General features: G+C 36.2%; 3 protein-coding genes and 1 long non-coding RNA gene across 5 annotated transcripts; 2 read left to right on the top strand and 2 right to left on the bottom strand.

The window, feature by feature from the left end:
• Positions 1–9,592: 9,592 nt before the first annotated feature.
• Vps11 (vacuolar protein sorting 11) lies at positions 9,593–12,744 on the bottom strand. The gene has a single exon (XM_075299310.1). It carries the CDS (start codon positions 12,610–12,612, stop codon positions 9,904–9,906), a length of 2,709 nt encoding a protein of 902 aa, XP_075155425.1. The 5' UTR covers positions 12,613–12,744; the 3' UTR covers positions 9,593–9,903.
• A 2,497-nt stretch (positions 12,745–15,241) lies between these two features.
• LOC142229315 (uncharacterized) lies at positions 15,242–16,556 on the bottom strand. Of its 2 annotated transcripts, XR_012720378.1 has the most exons (4): positions 16,498–16,556; positions 16,218–16,431; positions 15,797–16,152; positions 15,242–15,732 (listed from the first exon to the last, which is right to left on the bottom strand). It is a non-coding gene; the product is annotated as an uncharacterized LOC142229315 (long non-coding RNA). The 2 variants fall into 2 exon arrangements; XR_012720377.1 differs by having other exon boundaries at positions 16,218–16,545.
• Positions 16,557–17,312: 756 nt separating this feature from the next.
• On the top strand, positions 17,313–18,110 carry LOC142230366 (uncharacterized). Its single transcript, XM_075301012.1, has 2 exons — positions 17,313–17,460; positions 17,517–18,110. The coding sequence occupies exons 1-2, from the start codon at positions 17,438–17,440 to the stop codon at positions 17,839–17,841; spliced, it is 348 nt and encodes a 115-aa protein (XP_075157127.1). The 5' UTR covers positions 17,313–17,437; the 3' UTR covers positions 17,842–18,110.
• A 1,667-nt stretch (positions 18,111–19,777) lies between these two features.
• Mer (ezrin/radixin/moesin family protein merlin) lies at positions 19,778–22,439 on the top strand. Its single transcript, XM_075299327.1, has 3 exons — positions 19,778–20,636; positions 20,704–21,016; positions 21,089–22,439. Exons 1-3 carry the CDS (start codon positions 20,089–20,091, stop codon positions 22,136–22,138), a joined length of 1,911 nt encoding a protein of 636 aa, XP_075155442.1. The 5' UTR covers positions 19,778–20,088; the 3' UTR covers positions 22,139–22,439.
• Positions 22,440–22,749: the final 310 nt, after the last annotated feature.

Raw genomic sequence — 22,749 nt, 5'->3', positions numbered from 1 at the left:
ACCTTAGACTCATTTTGTATTCATTGGTGTCGATCAGGACCTGTGCATATCGCCTTATTTGAATATTTCGAGATTTAATAAAACCTTCGCCACTTTATCTACTCCTTGTGGGGACTATATGCTGCAAATCCTTTGCGTGATATACCCCTATGGGCTTGCCTCCTAAGTCTTCGAGCTCATATAAATGCTTGCCTGTTTGTTTTACCACTCTGCATTTAACAAATTTTTTGCAAAGCTTTGCATTTATACCCCTCGTCGCGTCACTGAGCATGAAATTTCGGCGAAGAATTTCCTGTCCGGGTAAAAATTTAATCTCACGAGAGCGTGTGTTATATTTCCTGGCGCTCTTTTCATAGGCTGTATGTAGATTCTCCTTTATAGTGCCTCTCATTAGCCCCAACACACTACTCTTAGGCAACACCTCTATTTCCCCATCCTCTAAAGCCCCTAGTTTCTCCAGCAATCCATAAGCACTAGCATGAGTGACCATGTGTAATCCAAACAAGGCAAAATATGGCGAAACTCCGGTTGCGGTATGTAAGGTTGACCTAAGCGAACTTTCGACCGCCGACAAGTGTCTGTCCCAATTCTTTTGATCCTCTGCTACATACGCCCTTACTGCTGACACTATTGAGCGGTTCACCCGCTCGGAGGCGTTCGCCTGTGGAGAGTATAGCGCATTTCGCAGGTGTTGGCAACCGTACTTATTCAGAAAGGAAGCGAATTCCTTCGCTACGAACTGCTTTCCATTATCGGAGTGAACAATTTGCGGCACTCCGAATTTGTGAAATACTTCGGCCTCCAGGAATCTTATGACCAACTCCGAGGTTGCCTTTCGCATTGCCTTGAGTAGTACGAATTTCGAAAAATGATCAAGTACAATGAAGATGAAAGTATTCCCCAATCGGGATCTTGGGAATGGACCGAGAAAGTCGATATATATCTTCTGCCAGGGTCGAAAGGTAACTATTTCTGTGCTCATCGGTGGCCTGAGAGTCCTATTCGGTGCTTTTATCTCTTTACACAACGTGCAGTTATTAATGTAACTCCTCACCTGAGCCGCCATCTTTGGCCAATAAAAATATTGCCTCAAACCTGCTATCGTCTTTCCAATACCGCAGTGAGATTTCACTGTAGGCTCATGAGCGTTCGCCACCAACCCCGTCGTCAGTCCAGACGGTACCCATAGCTTCCAGGTAAAACTTTCATGTGCCGAGTTTCCATCCGAAGGTAGCGTTCTTTTGTAAACATATGTCTTTTCGACCCTTAAGTCCGGTAGCCTATCATTGTGCTCTAAAATATGCTCTCTGAGTTGTGAATACTCTTCACACTGAAATTCTGGGGACTCCATATCGATGATCGGCCTTTCCTCAATGAACATATTCATCTCATCGACGTGGAGACGGGACAAGGTGTCCGCCACGACATTCTGGCTACCCTTACGGTGTTCAATATCAAACTGGTAGCTCTGAAGTTGAAGGCTCCATCTTGCGAGTCTCCCACTCAGATCTCTTTGCCCCATTAGCCACTTTAATGCACTATGATCGGTTACTACTGTGAAAGGCATAAGTTCTATGAATGGCCGGAATTTCCTTATAGCATTTACCACTGCCAGACACTCCCGCTCCGTAACGCTATAGTTACGTTGAGCACTGGTGAGCTGAGCGGAGTGGAATGCTATAGGTCGCTCCAAATCCTGATCGTCCAGCTGGTATAGTACAGCCCCTAAGCCCAGGTTCGATGCGTCGCACTGTACGTAGAACCGTTTCGTGAAATCCGGATGAGTCAGAATAGGCGCGCTAGTCAAAGCCGCCTTCAATCCATTGAATGCACCTATGGCTTCCGAATCGAAGTTAAATGATTTCGACTTTTTTAAGGTCCGTGTAATTGGGGCAGAAAGAGTCGCATAGTCCTTTATAAAGCGACGAAACCAGGAGCAAAGACCCAGAAATCTCCGGACATCTCGGGTACATCTAGGCAGCGGGATCTTCGTTATGCCCTCAATTTTCTCCGGATCGGGTTTCAAACTTCCCCCGCCTACGATATATCCAAGATACCTCAGTTCGGTCTGACAAAACCGGGACTTCCTGAGGTTTATGGTGAGGTTAGCTGCTGATAAGAGATCACCAACTTTCTGTAACAAGACCATATGAGTATCGAAATCGGAGGACACGACTAACAAATCGTCTAAGTAGACGAAAACGCGCTGTCGCAGCTCCGGGACGATCACCTTATCCATTAACCGACATAACCGTTGGGCTGCATTGCACAGTCCAAACGGCATGACGGTAAATTGGTAATGTGGTCGTCCAGGAACAGTGAAGGCGGTTTTCGGTCTACTTTCTGGAGCCAGCGGGATTTGCCAGAAGGCGTCCTTGAGATCGATACTCGAAATATAATATGTGTCCTGTAATCGTCCTAGAAGAGCGTCGATGTATGGGAGCGGATATGCATCTTTGACCGTTCGTTCGTTAAGCTTTCGGGCGTCCAAGCAAAGCCTATTCTTCTCCCCTCGGCGAACCAGAGTTACGGGAGAATTCCAAGGACTGTTGCTGACTTCAATAACCCCCAAGCTCAACATCCGGTCAAGCTCCGCATACATCAACTTCTCAACCGCGGGAGAAATTGGGTAGTGGCGTTGCTTTATTGGCACTGCGTCAGCAGTATCAATTTCGTGGACCTCCACACTCGTTCTACCCAGACCGTAAGTCTCAAAATCTAAAAAGTGAGACTTAGCCCCGTCCAAGGCCTCCAGCTGTTCCTTAGAGAGTTGATGTGCATTTGAATCTTTTGGGATATCCGTTAGGGTAATGCTACTAATAAGATTAGGAGCAACCGAAAACTTTTTCCAAAAATCTACTCCACAATACATTTCGTTCTCTAATGTCGGCACGAGGTAGACCTCACAGACATGCAACTGACCATCGTACTCAATATCAACCGTGACCCTCCCAATACAGGGGGCCCTTTGACCATTTGCAGTCCCGACGCTAATCTTATATACCGGAGAAATCTTCAAATTCAGGTTTCTAATTAACTTCTCACAATTCTTCCCCAATACCGTGATTGTAGCTCCACTGTCGAATAAAGCGACAACTTTCATCCCGTTTACGAGCACCTCGCGAAAAGGTCTTGGGTCCGAATCCAATTTAATACCAAAGCTGCAGGAAGCGATTTCTTTACGGTGTTGTACCCTGCGTTTATGCCTTTCACGAGTCTTCAATATTTTTTCTGAAACCTTAGGTGTGCTAGTATCGGAGGCAAAAATCCGCTGTTTAACTTTAATGTAATTTTCCAATCTTTCATGAAATGGTCGTATCAGGTTAGGTTTGGCAAAAGCCGTGGTCTTATCCTGTAATAGTGTGGGGTTTGGTTCATTTATGGCAGCAGGGCAATTATTTTTCTTTACAGGTTTATCCAAGTCAGAATTCAATTGCTTGTGGGTTTGGAACGTGAGTCCCCACCGGTCACGTTCGTTTTCACGTTTCCCTGCGTTTGCCTGCACTTCTCGCACTGTGGAGCCATCACCCCCGGGGTGCCGCAGCGGAAACAAAACAATGATCTCTGTTCTGCGATGCATTTACGAAAGGTATGACCAACGAGGCCACAATTCCAACATTTCAGTGCTTCATTGTTATACGTTCTTTTCGGATATTGTTTAATACGGAGCTCATCAACTAATTCCGCAACTTCATCAACTTCACCTTCGTAAATTTCATTAACATGACGAGTTACGGGATTAAATTTTGATCTCTGTTGAAATTCGCGTTCCAAAAAATCCTCAGCTTTCCTGCATTCTGACCTAAGATGTTCGACAGAGTAAATTTGAGTACCGAAGATCATATGCGCCAGTTTAGGTTTTAAGCCAGCCTTTATAATGTCCACGAGCTCATAATCCTGGAGCGGTTTGCTGAGCTTATTTCTAAGACCGTTAATACTGTCGATATATTCCGCGGATTTTTCATCTTTACCCTGTTTCCGGTCCATAATTTGCCTAAGCACATCCACATTCGTTTGGAATTGCTTAAATTCCCTCACTATATCTGCTTTTAAATTCCCTAGTGTTAGGTCGGGGTGCAATTGGATGCGGTTCCAATACCATTTGTTAGGTCTACCCTCCAATAGGTGATGAAAGCCATCCACTAGCTCCTGGTCCGGAACGCCATAACTGTTTTGTAGCCTGCCAACGCGGAATATAAACTCTTCGACGGATGGGGTTTTGGGTGTTCCGTCAAACTTCAATCCCCATTTTCCCATGAACGGGTATTTCGGAGCATAAGTACGCTGATTCATATTCGGAGATGACACATTTCCACGACTATGTGTCTGTATTGGGCAATCATGTGTTTCGTGGCCGTTTCCTATTACCGATCCCATTCCAGATGGCATATCGTGGGGCCAATCGATATTATCGGAAGTTTCTTGAGGATTGTTCGAATGGGCAGACGAGTTAGATAGCGCCACCTTGACCGCTTCTGCCACAGCCAACCTCATTTCTGAACGCATCAACTGTAGCATCGACTCCTGTGCCGCTCCTACTGCAGCCTCCATAACCTCGAACACGCTGGTACTGTCGAGCCCCACTCTTGCATTAATACCCCCGCCATGATCGGTAATGGGACTATAACATGGCTGAGTGATCGTGCTGTCCCTACTTCTTTCCCTCGCCGAAGCATTTCCCTCCTGATCTTCATGACGAGTAGGAGAAGTTGACACATTATGCGAACCAGCCTGCCTTCCACTATCCGCTCCTGTAGTGTTTGCTGCCCCATTGGGCTTTGCCGGTACTCTCGCGTATCTCGAGAACGTAGGATCGTCAGGCATGTTATTAAATCAAATATTCAATTCACTTAGAACTAAATAAAAAAAAATTATTCCAAGTGGGTATAAAATTATCCCACAAAACAAAAAAATTATCAGAACACCAATAGCGAACTTAAAATGTCAAAAGTCGGTAAAGTAAATTTATCCGTCGGTTCGAATAACAAATTTCATCAAACAAAAAATCCTATGGTAAGAAGATATGTAGTAAGTTGAGTATCTATCATAAATCTAATGTGGTAATGAGAATTGGAGTTCCAGGGTTGAGACAGATAATTTCATCAATTTACTCGAAACGATACACCATAAAAACAACGCAACCAACAAATTCTCCTAACAAGCCTCACACGCTACACCCAAAACTCATATTTGTATAAAGTGTAATGTGGAGACCTTAAAAACCGTACTACAGCAATTGGGAAACCGAAAGATAGAAATACGGCATAATCCTCAAGACGTAACACAAAAAAAAAAATCGGGAAAGGTTAAGCTAAAATACACAATCGAAGCTAGCACAAATTTAAATTTATAAAGTTGTACGACTCGCCGTGCTTCAGCTACAAGAAAGAAAATAATTGAACAATTGGTGCGAAACTTGCATATAGGAATCCATAAAATGTTTCCTGGCAGTCAGTTTGTGCATCAATTATCAATGACAAATCACCCCAATCGCATTAGGAAATATCATAAAAACATTGTCCCAGACACATTAAATGTAGATCTGCCATTGACGTTGGGCGCCATCTTGTTGTGTGTGTTCCAGAGCTGCAAATTGGTGCCAATCCAATTCAATTCACGTCTAGGCTCTCGTTGTCCTCTTGATCGGCGGTTTCGTGGTACGCAGAAATCTCTACCAGCTTCGCTTCAGCCCTCGTGGAGTCCTTGCCGACCACTAGAACAATTCTACGCCACTCAACAAAAATAAAAAAAAACACAAGCGTACCACTTTCTAATTTGTTTGGGTCATGTGCATCCTATGGTGTATATTTTTCTTCGAAGTAAATAAATACATCGGGATTCAGGTGTTGTTTGAACCCCAGTCAGCCCTCCCTATGGGTGGCTTAAGAACCAACCCCCTTGGACCACTCATATAAGCATGAGGGCCCCCGAAAATACCACAACCCTGGTCCAATCTACATTACCTCATATTCGCTTAATTAGAAATCATTGCATATCAATTCAAATTACAATACATTAGAATTCATTTATTTCGAAAAGAAACATTGGTCGCCAATTGAGTTCAGAGTAATAAAAAAAAAATATTCATATCAAACTTTTATGCTATTAGTAACTAATATATATCTAGGGTAATAACAAAAGGTTCGCTGATGGATGGGGTTCTATCCCACTATGAGACCCATATATACACTGCTGAGTAAAATAACGATTTCCATTTCGAAATCAGAAAGAACTTATTTCGCGTTTAGAGGTCCTGCCAGTGAATTAGAATTCCAACCAATAATTACAAATTAGGTGGTATGTATATCACGTTTGAGCTTAAACAATATCGGGTCAAAATTCAAGTATAGGGGTAATCAATTCTTCATCGATTTATAATAACAATATATCCTATCTTAAAACGTAACAATATTATTAGAAATAAGATACACGAAGTAAAAGCTTATAAATATGACACGCTATTATTTTTTCCTTCCAATGTGTATTACACCGAGGGTGATTCAGAATGTTGGGGAACAAGTGAGATGAAAAGTAAACAGAAAATAACAAGAAAACTCATCCAATTCGCCTAAATCGATCGACTTTTGCTACTACGGTTGACTCTTAGACTTTAGTTAAACACGTTGTCTTACTTTTAGGAACCCAAGTACTGATGGTTATACACACTCAAAGTAAAAATGTAATACTAAATATCTTAATTAAATCCTGGTCGAAAATATTTAATTTTTGTACCACCATATGCGAGAATAAACTTGTGTCTATCAATTCAATCAAAAATCCTGACCACTTAAAGCGGATGTCTTTGGTAATTTAATGAGTATGGGAAACTAAATCGCAGCATTTGCATTCACCAACTTACGATAATAAATTTAAAATGTTTCCTTGCTTAAATAATCACTTGTATCAATCTTACGTACTACATTCGAATCTCTATATACTTATATATACAGACAAATTACTTACTGTAACCTAAGTGTACATACGGTTTACAACGATCATACAGACCGTACAGATGTTGATGAATCGGTGACGTCAATGTATTGTATAAAGTCCTAGCTTTGATTCCGTTACGTAGGATTCGCTTCTGGGTCGCACCCACAGGTGACGCTTCGTATACTCCCGAATCTCGGTTTTCGTCCTACCTGGTTTAAAATGTACCCAGCAATAAGTCTGGTCCGGAATCGGAGTACTCCAACCAACGCTGATAAATGATGGCAATGTTGTCTTGTAGACGCGAAGGTTCATCAAATCACGTACACCACGTGTCCTATCCGTCAAGGGTGGGGGTAGAATGACCGTTATTCGAGATCACCCACAGTCTGTGCGGAGCCCCACTTGGCGATCACAAATTTACAAAATTGCCACTTCTTCAAATTTAGGCTCTACCCTTATGTACAATGGGATATGACTGATCAGACCTTGCAACCTCTGCCGCGCGGCTAACGTTCCGCATGAACCTTTCCAAGAAAGGGGAGTGAGCTTCCAAAGCCCTCTTGATTACCTCCCACCAATGGAGTCCCTCGACGAAGACTCGCCCGAGTATACCAAGCAAATTTAACCTGGAGTTGGCTGCAAGTAGCCGGCAGTAGGGCACCCTTCTCAATCTCGTGCCTTCAGCAGTAGATATTCTCCAGCACACTCGTAATTGATAGTCGCTTCACCAATATAGAAAAGCCGCTCCAATATCGCCACGTGATTAACTCCAAAAAAATCAAAATCTTATTTTCGGCCTCTTTTCCGTGGTTGCGACCTACCTCAACCAATTCTTCTTCTTGGAAAAAAAAAACTACTTCCCGCCACTTGACAGAAACGTCAATTCCTTCCAACCATTTCCCACCGTCTCTGTCTAACCACTATCGGGTGTGCCTTGTCTACACTCTCGATTAACTCCACTACGGGCGGTATATGATATGTAATCGAGGTAGCGACAGTTGAGTCACCTAAGCGTACCGTACCGAACGGCAATATCGACTGGTGGGTGTTGACATAACATTTTTTGTAGTAACTTGGCGTGCGTACAACTTCTCAATAGTGACGGCGCTTTTCCGATGAGTTTTAGATGTCATATACGATTGTTTTCGAAGTGGTGGGGATTCTCAGAAGCGCCGTCAAATTCAAATGTTGGCAGGGATTAAACGGGGTTTCGATGCGAAACTTTTGCTTACTTCGAGATGAGGAACACTAGGATTTGATTAACTGGTTGTCCGTCAGGCCATATTTCACCTCAGGTAATTTAGACCTAATTTTTTTATAGTTTAATTTTTTCGACGAGGGTAAACTGCTCTACCGACCATGGTGCTGGTGAAAGTATTAGGTTTAATTTTAAAGTTCGGTATGCTACCCATAATAAATGCATTGTATTTTGGCAACGGCAAATTTCGTGAAGCGCTGTTATCGATCGTTTAGATCGATAGAATAAGAAATGCAGTATTGACATTCAGCCGGAATTGTTCGCAAGAAAATTGTTAAAAATGAGGAGACGTGCACCCTGTATAAATAATGAGTCGGGCGTAACAGATAAAAATAAAATTTTACGGCCATTTTCATGTAGCTCCGTTAGGCTTTAACTGCCAGTTAAAAGAGAGTAAATAGCAAATATCTTCTCTCCGGCTAACTTTAACTGAAAAATTTTCGTCAGTTAAGTTCCTAACTGGCCTATGGAATATAAAGGCAAGATGGCAGCTTCGTCTATAATACGGTTTAAAAGTTGGTTAATTAACGGAACACTAACGGAGCTTTATGAAAATGGCCGTTAAAAAGATATCTTTACCTTTAGGCTATAATTTAAATGCCATTCACATTGAATATTTAAAAGATTGACAAAAGGAAAATAACTATTAATTTATACAAAAAATTAAATTAACTTTTTTGGTTGGTTTGTGTCACTAGATTTTTAGAAATTTCGCGTAGTTTAAGTTTTTCGACGAGGGTGGGATGTTTTACCGACCATGGTGCTGGTGACAGTATTAGGATTGATTTTAAAGATCATCATGTACCTCTAATGAAATTTCCGCTGTCCATAAGAAATATATTGGTATTTTTTGCAACCGAACACTTCGTGAAGCGTTATTATCGATCGTTTATAATTTGATCCCACAAGCAATTTATAGAAATCTGTATTATCGAATTTTCGCAAGAGAAATGTTAAGAAATGATGAGACGTACACTCTGTATATCTAATGAGTCGGACGAAACCGATAAAAATAGAATTTAAAAAAATCTTTTGGATATTCCGTTACTGTAATATTTAATGACGTATTTTTAGACCATCACTTAAATGCCATTCACATTGAAAATTTAAAAAATTGTCAAGTGGTAAATAACTATTTATTTATAAAAAAATTAACGGCCTGTTCATGAAACCCAAAATCGTCCTCAGACGAATCGTTCGTCTAGAATGAAACTACAATAACTTTAGATATATTTGCCATAAAACCTCATGCACTCATTCTATATGATTTACTATCGAATACCGAAACCAGTCATACGGACTGCTAGTTCCACATTATATACATGTGCCATCACTATTATCCTTTCCTTTTCGAAGGAAACCAAAGCCTGTTTAGAGCAAAAAAAAAAGTGTGAACCGTAGTTAACATGACTAATTTGTTATATTTATTATTAATTATACATTATATATTTCATAACAAAAATGAATGATAGGATTATATATTGTATAGTTAGTGCTCATAATAGTTTAGTGTCTTTATGGCTTTAAAATAACCATTTATTGAAAAAAAAAATAAAATAAAATATAATTATTAGCCCAACTTTAGATTTAGAAAATAGATGGGTGACACATGCAAACATTTTATAACTTAATGAGCTATAAAATGATTTATTTATAAATAAAGCATTGCATAGTAATTGCAACCGACTGTAATACACATTTTGTTTTGTTTTTTATTCTTCAAAAGGATTCAAATTAGAATCATATTGATTGGAGGTATCTTCATCATCATCATCAAATGGATTCGTAGATACTTCAAATGGATTTTTGGATTTCATTTGCTGATCAATTATTTTGTTTCTGCTCATGTCTTGTATACTGGCAATACTATTTACTAATTGAATCGGGTTATACATTTGAGATCCGCTTTTAGATACAATTCTCTCACTGAAAACACCTTCAGATAGTTTATGTGAAATATTTTTAAGGGTGCCTGCTGCTTCGTCATCCTTTTTTATAGGGACAATTGCTCCAGAATTCCTTCTCTCCAAATTCTTTTGAGATATAGAAGCACACGCTAAGCAACCAATTGTTTCGGAATATGATGAGAGACATTCTTTATGATAGGAATGTTGGCATAAATAGTATATGGATGGATGTTTTAAGGGCTGTTTGCATATATCACATTTGCTGTTACGAAACTCCATGGGTTTCTGTTTGTAGTCATGTAAAAGTCTTTTGATTTGCTTAAGTTTATTATCGATGGCCGCTATGTCACGAAAATTATCAAAAGCAAATTGCTTTAGAAAAATGTCCTTTGGTAGAGCTTTGTTCAAGTGTGATAAATTAAAATTTGTATTTGCTGAAATCTTCTGAAGAATGGTTAAAGTGTAATGTGGGTTACAATGAAGAGTTTTACTTAGAACGTATTTGACGAAGGATGACGATTGTGCCGACTGCAGATTTTCTTTGCTTAAGGTTTGCATCCACATCAGGGAATATTTGTTCGTCTCCAAGTCAATGGCGCTTGTGTCCAGAGGCAGCGTAAAACAACACTTCAAAAAACTTTTGTAGTTAAGAGCATTTAATCCAAAATTTTCATACATTATCTTGATGCCAGGAAAGTATTTATGAGTTCGACAAATAATGAAAACGTCATTTAAACTTAACTCGAAATGATTTCCCTTAATAGAATTGGCCAATTCGTTTACATCGACGCCAGATGATTTCTCCCAATTTTGCAGTAAAATTTCTGCCCAAATTATGTTAATATGTGGATTCCTTTTATATTCAACATCCAATGAGTTAAGCACATTCAAAACACACTCCTTGTTCGATAGAAGTAGAGGTAGCAGCACTCTTATAAAAATATCAATTGACTGTTGAGAACTTAATCCATTAGACAAAATACGTTTAACAATATCACCAACATCAAAGGGGTAATGGGTCACAATCCAATGTCCATTTTCTGAGAATAATTCTATGCCTTTATCTCTATCTTGGGGAAAGTATTTGCTTATATCCTTTTCCGGAAACATTGGATCAATTGCATCAAAATCGTTTGGATATTCTCCACTTCGAAATATTTTGCTTATGTTTCCTGGTAATTCGAAGCGGCGATCACAATTCTGCAATAAGTCAAAGTATTCTTTAGATGCTGCATTAGTATTGACTAAACTACGAAGATATTGTATCAGGAATTCATTGTATCTGAAATTTAGAAGTTTGCTGATCACGCGAAATGGTGGTATTTGGCCAATTGTTTTTATATACATTTTGACTGATTCGTCTATGTCTCCCCTTTGTAACAGATGATCTCCATAGTTAGCAAACACATTGGCAGCTAAATCGGCGTACATGGCTTGACCCTCCACAAGTTTCAGGGCTATGTCATATAAATTCTTGCTGTACAACATATGCAGCTTATATCGTATTTCTTGGTCTCGAAGAGTGTATACCATACCATCTTTGGTAAAGATCAGACAATTATCATAATCGGGAGTAGGAAAAATACATTCTATTTCAGAAATATCCTCATTCAGGACCATCATATTGTTTTCGATATTAATAATTATCAATTGCGATCGCTTCTTGCTATTTACCGAAATATTAGATTTTACCACAATTAAGTGTTTTCCAAACCATCTTACTATATGCTTTGAACATTTGAGAGCGAAGCATGGTCCTCTGCCCTCGACTGTATAACAGTAGACGGCATCTTCACGGCCCACTACGAAATACTGCTCATCGCTAAAATCTTTCTTTGGTTTCAAAGCACAACAAGTGACCAGCGTTTCGACTTTGTCGTCAATGATCATTTTTGTTTCTGCATAGTTACCGGTTGATGTTGCAATATTATAACAGAAAATTCCACCGTCTGCACATACAAACATACTAAGTTCACCTCTATCTTTTCGTAGGAATTCAATTCCTTTAATGGCTTTACCACACACATGCAAAGTTTTAGCAGATGCAGAAATATCGCGAGAAATTATGGATTTGTATAGAAGAACATGTCCCTTATCCAAGCCAACAGCCAAGTATAACTGGTTGTCCATGAAATATGATTTTAATGTTGTAATTTTGCAATGACGTCCTAACGATGCACTGCTCACTGGGACAGTTGGTCGTCGTTTTAACAATTTGGAAACACTATATATCTTGAGTAGACTTTCGGTCGATGATCCTTCGTCATGAATTGCCAGCAAATCTGAGTCATCGGTTATAGCGCAGAAATTAATGGCACTATTTGAAGCTTGGAATGAAATGCATTCCCAGTCTCCCAGAAAGACGTATACAAAACCGGCATTGTTGCAAAATATTTTATATTGCTTATTACAGCAGTTCGTAGTTATAGTGTCCTTAATACTCATGTATTTTGCATTAATGTTCAAAGCTTCCAGCTTGAAGAAATTGCACATCTTCCATTCGAGGACCCCCATTTTGGCTAAAGTTGCAGAGAATTACTTTTGGTCGTTTCTTTGTATAAATATATCTGAGTTCAATCTGAGTTCAAATAAAAACTCCAAACTTCTGCCCATATATATGATTGGGCAGAAATTTTACTTTGTTTTTATATTAGTGTTGGAAAAGTAACGAGTATTTGATTACAAGTACTCGTTACTGACTAATTTTTTGAGTACTCGTTACTAGTAAAAGAGTACTCAATATCTTCAATGCCAGTTTTTTTTCTTCTGACGGTAAGTAAGTTGGCGGTTTGGAAGTAAAATTCTTGACTTCTTGGAAAATATTAATTGAAGTTTTCGAAAATCGTTTTATCAGTTAAAATAACACGAAAAGGATATATGGCTTCACCTTTGAACAAAGTGAAAAATTTATCTGATTTCTTAAAAACGGTTGCATTTGAAAAAATTTGCATTGGGTTTAGGTGGGAGCTATAATTTAAAGCATCACATGGATCACGTCTCATGCGAATAGTATGAATAATAATGACGTTGACTTCAGCTGGTTCAATCCAATTGTTTTCAGAGAAGGTACCCAAGCTTATTCAAAAACCCTTGGATAATTTCAACATTGGGTCTCACGATAAAAGTAAACTAATTCAGTATTTTAATTATAACAATTAACTTTGTTTTTGTATCATCACTGATAATTACCTCCATATGCGGTGTTGCGTTTTTTTGGTGTTTAGGTAAAGAAATGTGCGTGTAGTTTTTCAGCTATTGAGAATATTGTATTCACATTAGTTTTAAGTATTATTATGATTTTTTTCCTTTGCATTTGTAATTTCTTTAGCTTGTTGTACTTTTTTTTCAAATCTATCAATGTATGGTCCAAGAGGGCTTAATTGATTAAATAAATGTTTGAATTGAATTGAAAATGATCGCTAAATATTTTCATCCACTGTCAATGGTGGAAAATGGTGGATTTAAAAAGTTTGCAAATTGCAAGCATCAGTAATACACAATGCCATTTAGATATACCCTGACGAAAAAATACCAAATAGTGAATACGAAATTGGCTCTAAAAATTTTAATGATTGGAGAAAATCTTTTTCTAACGAGACCCATATATCTACAACACCACATTTTATAACACTAGAATAAAACTGGATAATGTAATTTGCTTTTCTATACTGTTTTTAAATAAAAAAAAGTGGAAGATATTATTAAAAATTGCCCACAATGTCTTTTTTAATTTTTTATAAAAGTAACGAGTAGTAACGAGTACTCAATTCAAAAGTAACGAGTAGTAACGAGTAGTCAAAAGTAATCAAAATTTACAACACTATTTTATATGGATAGAAGTTAATTGAATTCGACTGAGGACAAGATTTCCAGGGATGCCGTGTTTCTAACAAAAAATGTCAGGTTATGGCATTTTTGCAACCACATTGGGAAAAAACAAGCTGAAAAATATTTCAGCAATTGTTGGAATCGTTTGTAATCCAAAGTACTCTCAAGTTAAAGTTACTATCTGCAAATAATTCTAATGTATTTCAAGTTGTTTTCAAAATATACATTTTGAAGTATCGATGCCAAGTTCACTTTTCAAACCAAATTAAAAAAATAAAAGTGCACTATATGTACACCCAGAGAAATGGTTGGTTGCAATTCGATAATTACAATGAGGAAATGATGTCAGTAACTTATTTTTTGTTACAAGAACAATGTTTTGATTATTTTCCCCATTATACATTCAACACGACCTTAACAAAGTTCACAGGATCAAAACGAAATTCCCATAACCATTCAATTGGCTACAATAATCAATGCCGATAAATTTGGTTTTAAGCTGCATAAAATTGTTGAGCTAACCACCAGCATAGTGAGACCTACTTCATGGGAATCAACAAATGGTTGGTACAACCAAAAGTTGAGTATACTAATAGAATCTTAGTTCAATTATAGGACGGGCGTAAGGTAGTTGTTGCAACAAATAAATATTTATATCAACATCGACATGGTAAATGGTATGACGCTACAAAATTTGCAAAACGGGGAACAACATTACTTGATAATAGTCCGCAATACATTGAATAAAGTTTATCCCATAGAAAAGAAGTTGCCTTCAGGTAAGTAGCGCACCGATTTATTTATAAAAAAGGAATATTACAAAAGTTTCCATAAAAATTACAGGCTTCATACACCAACAAACACAAATACTTTTTACGGCAAGCGAGCTTTTTTTTATTGTATTAAGAATACAGGAAGAGTCTAAGTCGATCTGTATTTATATCTAGAGGCTTAAGGAAGAAATTTCTGGCAAGTATATATTGAATTAACCCAATAAACACAAACGTTTGAAAAATACTAAAATTCAATAATTTTTCAAACATTTTTTCAAAGGATTAGGGTAATATTCAAGTTGAGAAATTGTTGAGAAAATCGCGTTCTCAACAATAAACAGACATTACCCTCAACAGTAAAATTCAACACAATAGCAATAATTTCTCAATTGTAATCCTCAAATTGAAATGCATCGCTACTCAATAATTTCTCAAACAGTTTTCAACGTGAGAAAAATAAAAAATTAGCATTGTTGCGAATACTTTCAAACCACAATTTGTATGAAAGTCAATCCTAGTTCTAACTGAAAGTCAATACTAAATTTCTAGGGATTTTGTAAATTTTATTATTTTTTTCGTTAACAAATATAATAATCTTAAAAATAACATTAATAATATATAAAAATAATAATATAATACCAATCAAAATGTAATTATCTTATTAAACGTATTAATAAATAAAACTATGAATACAACTTTAAATATCTTAAACATTTTTACATGTATAATTCCATTTCCTCCATAATGTTGGTGTCAAATAACTACTAATTAATATGCTGGCAATTTTAAATAATTACTATCGAGGAACTTGCTGGCTTGTGTGTTAGAATAGATTCCAGCAAGAGGAAATCACAAAATATCAACCTGATGACGGGATGTAAATTGATGTAATGCACATTTTCATCCAGAAGTTCTTGATATAGGAATTGTTGCACTTTGTAAGTTTTCTGAAAACTTTTCTTTGTTGTTTCCTTCATTGGTTTTTCATCGGCCAACATCTTCCAAGAATATACCATCCAATGATTTTAGTTTTCTACAAAACAATCGAGTTTTGTGATTTCCATTATGTTTTCATTTCACTTTTTATTTTGACTTACCAATTTGTATTTCTTCCAAGAACGTCGTGATTTCCTCAAGAACGTTGGTGTTACAAAATTGTTGTTATTAAAATACTGGCAATTTTCAGGAACTTGATGACCCGATGATTGGAATAAATTTCCAGCAATTTCAATTCACAAAATAACAAATTAAACCGATGATGCGAAGTAAATTAAACTATCGATGTGATGCGAATTATCATCCAGTAGTTGTTGATATGGAAAAGCATAAATACCAAGTTTTTTTGGTTGCACTTTGATTTATGGAAACTTTCTCTTCTCGATAAGCCACTACCATTGTTCATCGGCCAGCCTCTTAATGTGTCCAAGAATCAGCATCCAAATATTTTAGTCTTCTGCAAAGAGATTTGAGTTTAGTGACTTCCTTAAAGTTTTCATTTCGTGTTTTAGTTTTACTTACCAATTATTATAAGCAATTTCAATTGATTATTAAAAAATTTCCACATTTTTGTATTTCTTCCACGAACTTTGTTGACCAAAGTAGTATTGAAAACCATGTGGTTTTTTCGTTGCATTTCAGGGTAGTGTTTTGTCAAAGTTTTCTCCAATTATCTTCAACACATTTTCAAAGTTTTCGTCAACATTTTGCCAAATTGGTTGTAATTCGCAAACAACTTGAAGATGTATTGAAGATGAGCTTTTTCAAGTCAAGTTGAATTTATGTTGAAAATTATATTTACCCTCAAACTGAAGAGGTGTTGCATTTGAAAAACGCTCATCCTGTGTTTATTGGGAAGTTCTGTAGTTTGACCACATAATTGCAACCTAATAACCATCTGTCATTGGTATACAAACATTACCTATAAAAATTGTAAATTGATCTCACATATATGTAGATCAAAAGCCTTTGTTGTATTTATTTTCGTAGTTTATTATGATTGTAAATCTTGTAATAAATTAATAAAATCTCAATATAATCTGCCCTTTCATTTGATATTGGAATTTGGTTAGGATAATAGTAAAGAAAATCGAGGGCGGTTGCACCAACAAACAAAACAATTAATATGAAATTGCGACAACCAATGCAAAGTTGATCCAACATACTACCATGTAGTTACAATTGCCAAATGTTAGTTGTGCTGACAGATATCATTGATAGTTGATGGAACCACCTGCTTTCGGTTGGCAAATAATTCGGTTGAGGCAACGAATTTGTTTTCTGGGTGTAACACTGGTTTCAGCTGTTGGAACACACACACATAATGCATGTGAAATTATAAATTTTTATTTGATAAATTGCTCAACTATTAATAAATGATTGCTGAACCTTTTATTTACGACTTTTTACCATCTTTAATTTCATATTAATGGAGACATTAATCACAATAAATGGCTATCATGAATAATATTAGCAAAGTTCAATCTAGAAATACCAACTGGATTTTTACTACTAAAATATTTTGGATAGATCAGCCTGTGTTAAAAGAAATCGGGCTGTATTATTTGCAGAAACAACTTTGTTTTTGTAGAAGTGCCGTTACCTTTTAATGAAGAAAATAGATACACGGACATAGTAAAAAGACGTTGGCAATACTCCATGCAACCAAAACAATAACAGCTGATTTATAACAAATTGAACAAAAGAATTAAATTGTGAAACTAAAAACGAAATGCAGTAAAATGGCTGGTTTTATTGATAAAAGGTAAATTTTATAATAAACTCAACATATTACCAATTCAAGACTTTTTTCATTTGCAGAAAACGTAGCCGTGAGGATGATGTCTCTTGCGTCGATACGCCACTCTCGAAACGTATAAACAATCTGCATTTATCAAATTACGAGGATGTTGCTGCTCAATACAATCCACATTTAACAAATAATATCATCCACAATAATAATCATTTACCATATAATAATGTGGCCAAAGACCCAATGTCCGTCATTAAACCCGATGCTGGTTGTGGGGAGGTTAGTGACGACATCTATGATCCTGAATTAAATGAAACGCAAAATCCCTTTTACTACGTCAAGAACAAATTACTCCATGATCTTCATTTGGAACGTTTAAAGCGATGTGTTTAAGCCTTCTTTCACCCATTAATTAAAAATAACCCTGGTATAGAGTATTATTTTTAATGGTACAACAAATATTTATAATTTATGTTAGAAAAAGTACAGAGGCAGCTAACATGTAAACATGACGGCATTTTGAAATCTCTGAAATAAATTTGCGTCATCACAATTATAGAAACCTCAATACCTTTAATCAAACTAATAATTATATATTAAACTAATGTGATTGTCGAATAAAACATTTATATAATAATAATAGATTGATCTAACTTTAAAAACTTACTTTAATTATTCTCTATGTGCACATATTTTTTTTTTAAATTCTCATCTTAATGTAGTACTCATATAATTCATGATGACCTCATTGCCCCATATTCCTAAGCCACATACTATTCTGGATCAAGGTTAAATTCACATGGATGGCCAAATTCTATATAATCTGGTGATTGGCATACTGATTTACTTCTTCTAATTGTTGAACAATGGTTTTTATAACCTTAAAAATGTTGTCGAGAGAACCTGCTTACAAGAGATTATGTACTAGATCCTAAATTATCGCCCTTCCTTCTTTTTATCTAATAGCTCCCAAGATGGAATTCAAAAATTTTCATTTATTTAACAAAACAGTAAGCCTTCGTGGCCAATAAATCGTATTGCTCTTAAAAATAGTAATTGGTGCCAGGGCGTGGCATAAATATGGTTCAGATACAGATATAGGTTTCAAATAAGTACTTATCCGCGGACACTTCCACTTCCAAGTAAGTGATTTCACCGTAATGTAAAAAGCCGTTCGGACTCGACTATAAAAAGGAGTACTAAAAGATAACAGGGAAGTTAACTACTGTGCTATTAAAATGGACTGAGTAGTCTAAGTGAGCCTAAAAAACGGACTGGCACTATATCTAACCTATATTGTCTTCGTCCCGGCCGAAATGTTGGCCGGAAATTTTGTCAAAATTCTATTTCAATAGAAAATTTTGTCAAGATTTTATTTCTATAGAAAATTTTGTTAAAATTTCATTTCTAAAGAAAATTTTGTCAAAACTTTATTTCATTAGAAAATTTTGTCAAAATTTTATTTCCATATAGGAAATTTTGTCAAAATTGTAATTCTATATAGGAAATTTTGTCAAAATTTTATTTATAAAGAAATTTTTTGGCAAAAATTTATTTCTATAGAATTTTTTTTTATTTCTATAGAAAATTTTGTTAAAATTTCATTTCTATAGAAGATTTTGTCAAAATTTGGTTTCCAAAGAAATATTTGGGCAACATTTTATTTCTATATAGGAAATTTTGTCAAAGTTCTATTTCTATAGAAAATTTTGTAAAAATGTTTGTCAAATTTTATTTCTATAGAACATGTTGTCAAAATTTTATTTCTATATAAAATCCTGGGTTATTTTATCGTTTATTATACTTAGCTTACTAGGTCCCCTCGCAACACCCATGATTTCAATTCAATTAATGAACTAATACATCTATTTATTAAGGCCGAAATTCCCGGTATCCGTATATATTGGTGCTTTTGCTATAGGTCGGTAAGCACCTCTAAGGAAATTTCGACGATCCATAAAAAACATATTGCTATTTTTGTTAACGAAAATTCCGTGGGGCGTTTCTATCGGTTGTTTACACTTTGCTCCCATAAGAAATATATGGGAAACTATGTTATCGGCATTAAGTTCCGATTCATAATGGTCTTTATCCATTGAGAAAGTAGTTAATTAATTTAATGCAAGTCATAATTGTATAGAGGGGGAAAGCTAAGATATTCCTAAATATTTTGGGAAAGATACCATAATTCGGAAATACATTTTCTTTAGCACGATGTTGTCGATTATTTACTTGGGTGAGTGTGAGTGTGAACGCCCTATATTAAGATAATCGGATCATAAGTTTGACATTAATAATGTGGAAAAACCCGGGTTTTAAATGTCGATGGAATTTATCGATATTAGATGGAAGAAAGGACGGATCCACCAAACATCATCATAATAATCATTGGATAATAATAATTGGAGCTAGGAAGCTAGAAAGTAGTAAACATTAGACAAGCAAAAACTTCAAAATAACCATATCAGATCGAAACAAGCAACGCAATAATGAATTCTTCAACACTAATAATTCGACAATAATATCATGTAAACTTATCGCCCTTATGAAAACTATGTGCCTTAAAATAGATGTACTGGTAGAAATATAAATTCGGAAACCTTGAAAGAACTATCAGCAATCTAATGTAAACTTTTTACAATGAGTCCATTTAGAAAGAAGCCCAGGGTATTTCCTGTAAAAGTGATTACGTTCGATTCCGAGCTGGAATTTGAGTTGGAACAAAGAGCTAGTGGACAAGATTTGTTCGATCTTGTTTGTAGGACCATAGGTCTTCGTGAATATTGGTACTTTGGCTTGCAATATATCGATTCAAGAGACAATGTCGCCTGGTTGAAAATGGAAAAGAAGGTGAAGGATCAGCGATTAAAATTGCAAATGAATGGTTTCTATGTCTTTAGTTTTTATGCTAAGTATTTCCCTGAAAATGTCAGTGAGGAGCTGATACAAGAGATAACACAACACTTGTTCTTCCTGCAAGTCAAGCAAAGCATACTTTCAATGGACATATACTGCCGACCTGAAGCTTCAGTACTGCTAGCTTCGTATGCTGTCCATGTGCAGTACGGTCCATATGATGCGGAGACATACCAAGATGGCAAACTTCAGGGAGTAGACCTACTACCAAAGGGCGTTACCGATCAGTATCAGATGACACCAAAAATGTGGGAAGAACGTATTAAGACATGGTAATGTACAATTTTTGTTATTTTACAAAGAATTTGAATGTGACCATCGTATTTTTTGTATTGCCAGGTATATGGATCATGAACCAATGACACGAGATGAAGTCGAAATGGAATATTTGAAAATTGCCCAAGACCTAGATATGTATGGTGTCAATTATTTTCCTATTACCAATAAAAATAAAACCAAACTATGGCTGGGTGTTACAGCCGTGGGATTAAATATTTATGATTACCACAACAAGCTGACACCGAAAACAACATTTCAATGGAATGAAATACGGCATGTTAGTTTTGATGATAAAAAATTTACAATACGCCTCGTCGATTCAAAAGTTTCCAGTTTTATTTTCTACTCACAGGATTTACATATAAACAAAATGGTAAGAATGTACACAGTTGTTTATCCAAGTTACATTGTTTTTATTTTATTTTATTTTATTTTTTGTTCACAGATTTTGGACCTTTGTAAAGGTAACCATGATTTGTATATGAGACGCAGGAAACCAGACACCATGGAAATTCAACAAATGAAGGCCCAAGCAAAAGAGGAAAAACAGCGTCGTCAAATGGAGCGAAAAAAATTCCTAAGAGAAAAAAAATTGCGAGAACGTGCTGAGCAAGATCGTTATGTATTGGAGGCTCAACTGGAACGATTACAAGAGGACATGAGATGTGCCAATGATGCTCTCCGTCGTTCTGAAGAGACGAAAGAATTGTATTTCGAAAAGAGCAGAGTAAATGAGGAGCAAATGCAATTGACCGAATGTAAAGCGAATCATTTCAAAAGCGAAATGGATCGCTTGCGCGAAAGGCAAATGAAAATTGAGAGAGAAAAATTGGAACTGGAAAAGAAAATACGAGAAGCTGATTTCTTTGTTCATCAGCTAACGGTGGAAAAAGACAAACGTGAAGCGGAAGCTGAGAAATTAAAAAAAGAACTTATTTGTGCCAAACTAGCTGAACGGGAAGCAACAGCACGACTTCTAAACTTTCTAAATCGGGGTCGTAAAAATTCGCAAGATAGCATGTTACCGCCAAATATAACCATAAACTCATCAAGTTCTTCCAACAATATGACGGCTTCGGTTAGTACACCATCCCTAACAAATAGTAATTCAACTGCCGATATAAATGAATCAACCGCAGCTGTCGATCTGACTACAAATGATCTAAATCTCAACGATCACCATCATTCTCGAGATGATGATTCCGAAAATGAATTCGAAACTAAAGAATTCATCTTAACCGACAGCGAAATGGAACAAATTACCAATGAAATCGAACGCAGTCGTTTGGAATATCTAAAGAAACACAAACAAGTACAAAATCAATTGCAAACACTACGCTCCGAAATTGAGCTATTGAAAATTGAGGAAAATCAAACCACTTTAGATATATTGAGCGAGGCACAAATGAAAGCTGGCGAAACAAAATATTCGACATTGAAGAAACTGAAATCTGGTTCAACAAAGGCGCGTGTAGCTTTCTTTGAAGAGTTGTAATTTGTTTCTCTTTTGTGTTTTTGAAAATATGATTAATGCACATTTTTATTTAAGTACATTTACGTTATACATATAAAGAGCTGGTGCTCTCCATTGCCAATGACGCAACTAAGATACCTAACAACTGTAACATACATACATATACACAATGATGGTATACCATAGTTTAAGTTCAAGATATGCATCACAATCAAAAACCGAATGCTGGATGTGAAAAAAAAGTAAACACAACGTTTATTATTGATATTTTATATTTTAAGTCAAAACAAAACTAAGTTTTAATAAAGAAGATACAATTTAATTCAAGAAGATGTTAAAAATGATTCAAATTAAAATCTATTGATCGAATATTACAAATGTAACATCCCTTCCACTGCTGAAAAGACATTCCAATTTGGCCACAATAGGGACCGTAATCACGGTTGCCACAGTTGGTAGATTTTTTACTGTTTGGTAGATTGGTAGAATTCTTGATGTTTTGGTAGATTTTGCCAAGTATTCCACTCCAACTAAGAGGTACTTCACAAATTTTCTATAGAAATAAAGTTTTGATAAAAATTTTACAAAATTTTCTATAGAAATAAAATTTTAAAAAAATGTTCTATAGAAAT

Source organism: Haematobia irritans, chromosome 3 (assembly GCF_050003625.1).
Source record: "Haematobia irritans isolate KBUSLIRL chromosome 3, ASM5000362v1, whole genome shotgun sequence".
In the NCBI taxonomy this organism is placed as follows: Eukaryota; Metazoa; Arthropoda; class Insecta; order Diptera; family Muscidae; genus Haematobia; species Haematobia irritans.
This window is presented reverse-complemented; position numbering and strand designations above follow the sequence as displayed.

What these genes read in the sequence shown, in the direction of transcription:
- Vps11 (XM_075299310.1), bottom strand. Translation starts at nt 12,612, where the DNA reads ATGGGGGTCCTCGAATGGAAGATGTGCAATTTCTTCAAGCTGGAAGCT.
- LOC142230366 (XM_075301012.1), top strand. Translation starts at nt 17,438, where the DNA reads ATGGCTGGTTTTATTGATAAAAG. An exon ending in GCTGGTTTTATTGATAAAAG is followed by an intron (nt 17,461 to 17,516) that starts GTAAATTTTATA and finishes TTTCATTTGCAG; the next exon opens with AAAACGTAGCCGTGAGGATG.
- Mer (XM_075299327.1), top strand. Translation starts at nt 20,089, where the DNA reads ATGAGTCCATTTAGAAAGAAGCCCAGGGTATTTCCTGTAAAAGTGATT. An exon ending in GAAGAACGTATTAAGACATG is followed by an intron (nt 20,637 to 20,703) that starts GTAATGTACAAT and finishes TTGTATTGCCAG; the next exon opens with GTATATGGATCATGAACCAA. An exon ending in ATTTACATATAAACAAAATG is followed by an intron (nt 21,017 to 21,088) that starts GTAAGAATGTAC and finishes TTTTGTTCACAG; the next exon opens with ATTTTGGACCTTTGTAAAGG.